This window comes from Chinchilla lanigera, unplaced genomic scaffold, assembly GCF_000276665.1.
Source record: "Chinchilla lanigera isolate Chin_1 unplaced genomic scaffold, ChiLan1.0 scaffold00026, whole genome shotgun sequence".
Classification (NCBI taxonomy): domain Eukaryota; kingdom Metazoa; phylum Chordata; class Mammalia; order Rodentia; family Chinchillidae; genus Chinchilla; species Chinchilla lanigera.
In genome coordinates this window covers 13,728,334-13,734,333 of record NW_004955427.1, presented here as the reverse complement: position 1 = coordinate 13,734,333, position 6,000 = coordinate 13,728,334, and the positions used below count along the sequence as shown (strand labels likewise).

Below are 6,000 nucleotides of genomic sequence, written 5' to 3'. Positions count from 1 at the left end.
TTTCTTTCTTTCTTTTCCTTCCTCCCCCATATTTAATAGATTTTAGTCTGCTTTATAACTTTGAAATTTTCATACACATGGTATGTAGGCTTTTATTTGCATTCTTTCTGGGGCCCTGAAAATATTATGGGTAGGGCTATGTTCATATATCATTATTTGTGTTGAAATATACAAAAGAATATTTAAGTCTGACTTCCTAGACCTTAAAATGATTTTCAAAATTTAAATGTTCTAAAACCACTTGAACTTTCCCCAATGTACGATGAGCAGAAGCTGATTTCTGGAGAACGCTCATTGCTCTCTGGTTGGTCCACACTGTCTGAGATAGTTCAGCAGGTGAACTGCTGCTAAGACTGACAAGGTGGTCTCAGAAAGCTCTAGCCCTACAACCTAGGAATAATATAGGACTCATTCTTGACAACCACTTAGCACGGTTAGGAGATGCTCCTTTTCAAAAGCTGCACATGAAAACATGTTCCTCTAAAGGAGTGAGACTAGTGCTATGACAAATGTATCCTTCTAAAATTGTACATTCAAAGTTTGGTGGCAACTGGGAGCTCTGAGGCTGAGTTTACCAGGTGAAAGTAGAACCAGTGCTAGCAGCTTATTGCAGTGCTATAAGGGAGAGGAAGCTCTGGGAGGAGATTAAAGAGGACACAGATTTCAGAGCCTGCATTCATGGTGGCCAGCAACACTTTCATCTAGGAGGTGTGAAGGCAGCGCCTGCTTTCTCAGGTGTTTGCAGCAGGTAAGAGGTGACTCACCTATCTTGAAACGACCCATGTAGTAGATCTGGGTGCTGAGGGCCAAGGAGGCCAGAATATGGACTGCAGAGAAGATGACCCAGAACCACACATCGTTTTTCCCAAACACCTAGGAGTAGAGAGAGAGGTCATTCTGATCTGGGGTTTTACCAGGGAACTCCCCTAAACCACTGTCTCTTTCGCACGCATAAGGAGTGAAACAGCGATGTGTGCATTTGGTTCACCCCCCACCCGCTTCCTGGCACTCACAGGGATCTTACTGACACTGAGCAGGAAAAGAATGGCCACCTGGCTAAATGAAAGCAGGGACGAGAAGAAATAGGGGAGGCAGCCGAGCCACAGGGATAAAGTGGCCATAGGTTTAAAGTTGGGGCTAACAGTCCTCAAATAACTGGAGCCTGCCAGGGGTGGTGGTGCATGTCTGTGAGCCTAGCACTCTGGGAGGCTGAGGCAGGAGGCTCACAGCTTGGGCAGCTTAGTGAGACCCTATCTTAAAATAAAAGTTGGGTAGGGCTATAGCTCAGTTCAGAAGTCCTGAATTCAATCTCCAGTACTGCAAAAGAAAATAAAGCAAACAAGCAAACAGCCCCCCAAACCCCAAACCACTCAACAAACGAACGAACACCTGGAGACAAGCATCACCTTTTGCCCACACACTTTGGAAAGTGGTTCCTGTTCTTTCAAGCTGGTCTCTCCAGTCAGCGTGGGCATCTGTACTCTAACCTCACCTGTGTCAGGCCACAGCTTGGTACCACAACTCTCCAGGAGAGGCTTTATGGTTACCTATTACATTAGTAGACGCCATCAGCTAAGTAAGGAAGGAAGAGTGCTCCGAGCCGTAAGGGACCCGTGATGATAGTGGCTCACAGAGCAAAGCTGATGGCTCATCCATTCCCGTGCACCTGACGTCCAGAAAACAATGAGCCAACAAGAAAAAGCTTCCCAGGAGGGCGCTTTTCGAGAGCCAGGTTGAAGGACTGCAAGGGACGCACCACTCCAAGGACGGTGAGCATGATGACCACGGCGAAGGAGGCGTAGGCCGAGTAGGCGCTGGCATTGATGTCCGGGTGCCGGGTCTGATAGAGCTTCAGCATGCAGAGGCCGGCGATCATGTACATGAAGGAAGTGTCTGAGGAGTATAGAAATGCAAAGCAAAACAATAATGTAAGGCCCTGCATTACACAAAAACTCAGCAAGACACCTGAATGTCTGGTCATAATAAAAGTCCACAATGCGAGAGCAACGGAAACCCTAACACAACTGGTGGGAGTAGGAATCAACACTGCAGAGGAATTTGTTAGCTTTTGGCAATATGGAAAATACACACACCAGGTGATTTGCAAACTGTGCTTTAGGCTGGGCGTGGTGGTGCACACCTGTAATCCCAGCATTAAGGAGGTTGAGGCAGGAGGATTGTTGCAAGTTTGAGACCAGCCTGAGCTACAAAGTGAGCTCAAAGCCAGCTGAACTGCATAGGAAGAACCCGTCTCAAAAAGACAAAAAAAAAGAAAGAAAGAAAATGCTGCGTCTAGGTTTCCTGGGGACCCTCTTTCATATCAGTACAAGGATATATATATATATATATTTGGAAAGCATATATGTATACATATTCATTGCAGTATTGCATGTGCTATTAGTAGCAGCTAAATGTTGTACAGTGGAGGAATTGATAAATATTTTGTGATAGAATATGACAATTGTTAAAAATGAATGAACTCCATGTTCTTGATTCAGTTGTGATAAGTCTTGAAAACACTGTTAAATGAGAAAAGCTTTCAGAAAACAAGGTGATAAATTAATATTAATTTACTACAAATGTAGTAAAATATAACTATAAACTAGAAGGATAAATACAAAACTGATCATTGTTGTTTTAGGGAGTTAAATTTGGGAAATAGTTTGAAATTGGTTCAGAATGGTTCAACTTTACCATCCTGTTTTATTTCTTAAAAAGTAGGTCTAAGGCACATATTTAGAAGTGGTGACATTTCTTCATTCTGAGTGGTGAATAATGCTCTTGGTAGTTTTATCTACTAAAAATGTTTTCTAATTTTTAAAGATTAAATGTGACAGAATTTCTGAGGTATTCTAACAGCCAGAGGCCAGAAAATAAACATAACAAATGACAATTTAAAAAAATCTTCCACAGGGCACGGTGGTGCATGCCTGTAATCCCAGCAACTGGGAGGCTGAGGCAGGAGGATCCCCTCAAGCTCAAGGGCATCCTGAGCCATATAGTGAATTCAGGGACAGCCTGAACTACACAGAGAGACCCTGTCTCAAAACTAACCCAAACCAAACCAAATCAAACCAAACCAAAAAAACTCCCAACTAGCTAACTAACTAACTAAATAACTGTTTATCCTTGAGTGTACAGGACAATCGGCTAACAGCTCCATTTTTCCCTTCTTCCTTCTTAACAACATCTCAATACTGAATCCATGGATTTTTTAGTTCAGAAATGAGCACCATCCCAGACCCCTGGCTTCAGGAAAGCTATCACTGCCCTTCCTTGGGCTCCAGAGATGATGCAATTAGTTGAAGGGTAATCCTGATAGGGCAAGAGAGCCTCCACTTTTCTTTTCTGTAACTCCATTTTAAGAGAAGTCACTTAAATTCACTTAAAACTGTGAACGAACTCACTCCTCACTCCCTCCCCCCCGGTTAGTCATAAAACTCACTGAAGAAAACAGAGCTATAAAATAGGAACTGAACAAACAGAACAAACTGGGGAGTGGGCTAAATGTTAAACCACAATGTCCACCTTAGGTTTGCCTGACCAGCACCTGACCAGCCACTTCCGAGAAATGTAAACCTTGTGACAGTTCTGTGACATTCTTGTTAAATTCCTGAAAATGAGCTAATGTGGTTGTATGGTTATTATGGAAACCCAAAAAGGTATTTAAACCGGAAGCACACCCCAGACTGCGGCAGACATCTCTGGCTCCTTGTCGGAGACTGTCCGTTGGCTGGTTCTTCAATAAAGCTTTGCTCATTCCTGCATTTTCGGTCTCTTGTGAGTGCCTGTCCCATTGAATCTCACCATAACAATCCCACCTCCTTTGCTGAGTGGTGTAGCAAGAAAGGCCTCATACCTAATGAGTCCTTGGAATGACTGAGGAATGTGTTTATCGCTGTTTACGCTATTGTTGTATGAGGGGACATTATCTGGGGGTTTCTTACAAAGAAGTTTCCTTGCTACTACGTGAAGGATCCTGGAAGCCACTTTGAAACATCCTTTGGAATGGGAGGGTGGCCGTATGAAGCCAGGACCTATGATAGCTACTTTTGCCACAAGGGAAGTCAGCCTCGGGATAAAACTAACACGCAGGCTGAGTACAACCAAAGAAATGGAGCAGGCACCACTACATAAATCAGCCACAGCCCTTTCTAGCTCCAGACTTTCAGACAGTGAGCCCTACATGTCATTATTCAATCCAGTTGAAACCGGATTTTCTGTTACTTTGACCCCAGGACCGCCTAACTGCTCAGGCAGACCCAACTACCCCAAAGGCTTTTCCAGAAGTCTGTCTGTCTTTCTGCTTCCTGCTTAGCCCATGGCTTGCTTTTCGATCTCACCGGGGGATCATCAGGCAGCGCTGAGTGTTTTCTGGTGTGAAAGATGGTCAGGAGGAAGAGTGGTAGAAAGTGTGGAAACCACGCTCTGTGGTAAGACGCTCTCGGATCACTTAGTTCACACACACGCCTATGATTTCTTGCAAGTATGAGCTTGGCACTTTTGGAAATGTCCCAGGATGAGACTCCTGTGACTCACATCTGTGTAGCTGATATAAATTCTAATTACCGAATTGGAAATTGGAGTAATTGGGGCAGACATGGTAACAAGCACTGAGCACTCCTTCCATCATCAGCGCGATGCCCATAGCATAGAAGAGACCAAAGTGTTTGGGGATCCCGTACTCCTGAAAAAGGAGAAAGGGCAGTCAATAGAAAAACACTTGTTACTGCATGATCGCAGAATCTACAAGCCTGTGCATCTAGCCTCATGTGGATGATAGATTACACACAATCTATCATCGTGTCATCAAGCCACGGTGTCCCTCCCCCTACAGATCCCGCTGGAATCATGGTCCTTTCCAGCTCCTGCCTTTGATTTGCACACTGTCTCCTCACCATAGCAAAGATGTCCTTGGCTTCCAGGGCTCTTCGATGGAGAATGTCCCGGCGCAAGACGATCAGCAGGAAGAGGAAGCCCAGGAGTACATGGCCCAGGTTACTGAGAATATTGTTGAAGGCACTAGGGGCGTGCGTGAGAAGCCACGAGCAATCAAGCGGGTCCGGAGAGTGAATGAACACACAGACAGGGGAGTGAGTTCAGGGCTGGGAAATCATCGGAAATCCTCCTCCACCTAAGCCCTTCATTGTGGGGTGCTTCCTCATCTCATGCCAACGTGTCTCTTTCTTCTCTGCTGTGCATCCCTAACACCTGCCCCATCTTCTCTTGTCCTGATGGCACTGACACAGAATGAGTCTTGGGAAAGAGAGCTGCTCCACTGTGAGTGGATTCTCCCAGGGAGACCCACGTCATCTATCAACCTTCAGCTCTCTAATTGGGAACTGGGAATTTCAGGATGAATGTTGGCCCATCTCAGCGAGCAGCTTCATTTAGGAAACCAAAGCTGTTTCCGCTTCAGAGCAAGAAGCCAGGTGTCCAACTCCCAGGCAAACGCTCTTTCCACTTCACCCAGTTCTGGTGGCTAGAGGACAGCCATGACGGCTGCAGAGCTGGGGCCAAGCCCTGACCACAATGAAGGCTGAGGGGCTTTCAGAGAGTGCTTACCTGTGTAACCCTCTACGTCTAACAGTGGCGGTAAAAAGAATCCATCTCACGAGGTTGTTTAACAGACTGAATGAGATGACATGCTGCCAGCTCATGCCCACGGACACATGCCAGCACGGCGAGGGGTCGAATGTTTTCAAAAACATCACCAGCTACTTCTCAGCCAGGGACTCTTAGGAATTTATCTGTGGCCCTCCTACAGGAATGGAAGGACCATATCTGCTCTCAGTCTTGGTGTTTTATTCTCTTTACCCTGACTAGGCTAGCCTTCCACAGTTGTTTTTAAAAGCTTAAATCACAATAGATGCAAAGGAATCTTTAAACGTCTCATGAGCAACCAGAGGATGGCGTTTACCTTAGGACGCCCAAGGGGTGAGCACAGAGGAAGTTGTAGTAGCAGATGTCCTGGTTGCCGGTGACATTTACCACCTGTGA

At 45.5% G+C, this 6,000-nt stretch overlaps 1 protein-coding gene across 1 annotated transcript in view; it reads right to left on the bottom strand.

Moving 5' to 3' along the window:
• Positions 1 to 6,000, bottom strand: part of Sidt1 (SID1 transmembrane family, member 1) — a gene marked incomplete at its 5' end in the record, with an annotated part of 98,768 nt that overhangs the window by 13,650 nt on the left and 79,118 nt on the right. Inside the window, 5 exon segments of the mRNA XM_005386616.2 lie at positions 765 to 873; positions 1,757 to 1,893; positions 4,570 to 4,687; positions 4,899 to 5,022; positions 5,921 to 5,994. Coding sequence (XP_005386673.2) covers positions 765 to 873; positions 1,757 to 1,893; positions 4,570 to 4,687; positions 4,899 to 5,022; positions 5,921 to 5,994 — 562 coding nt within the window.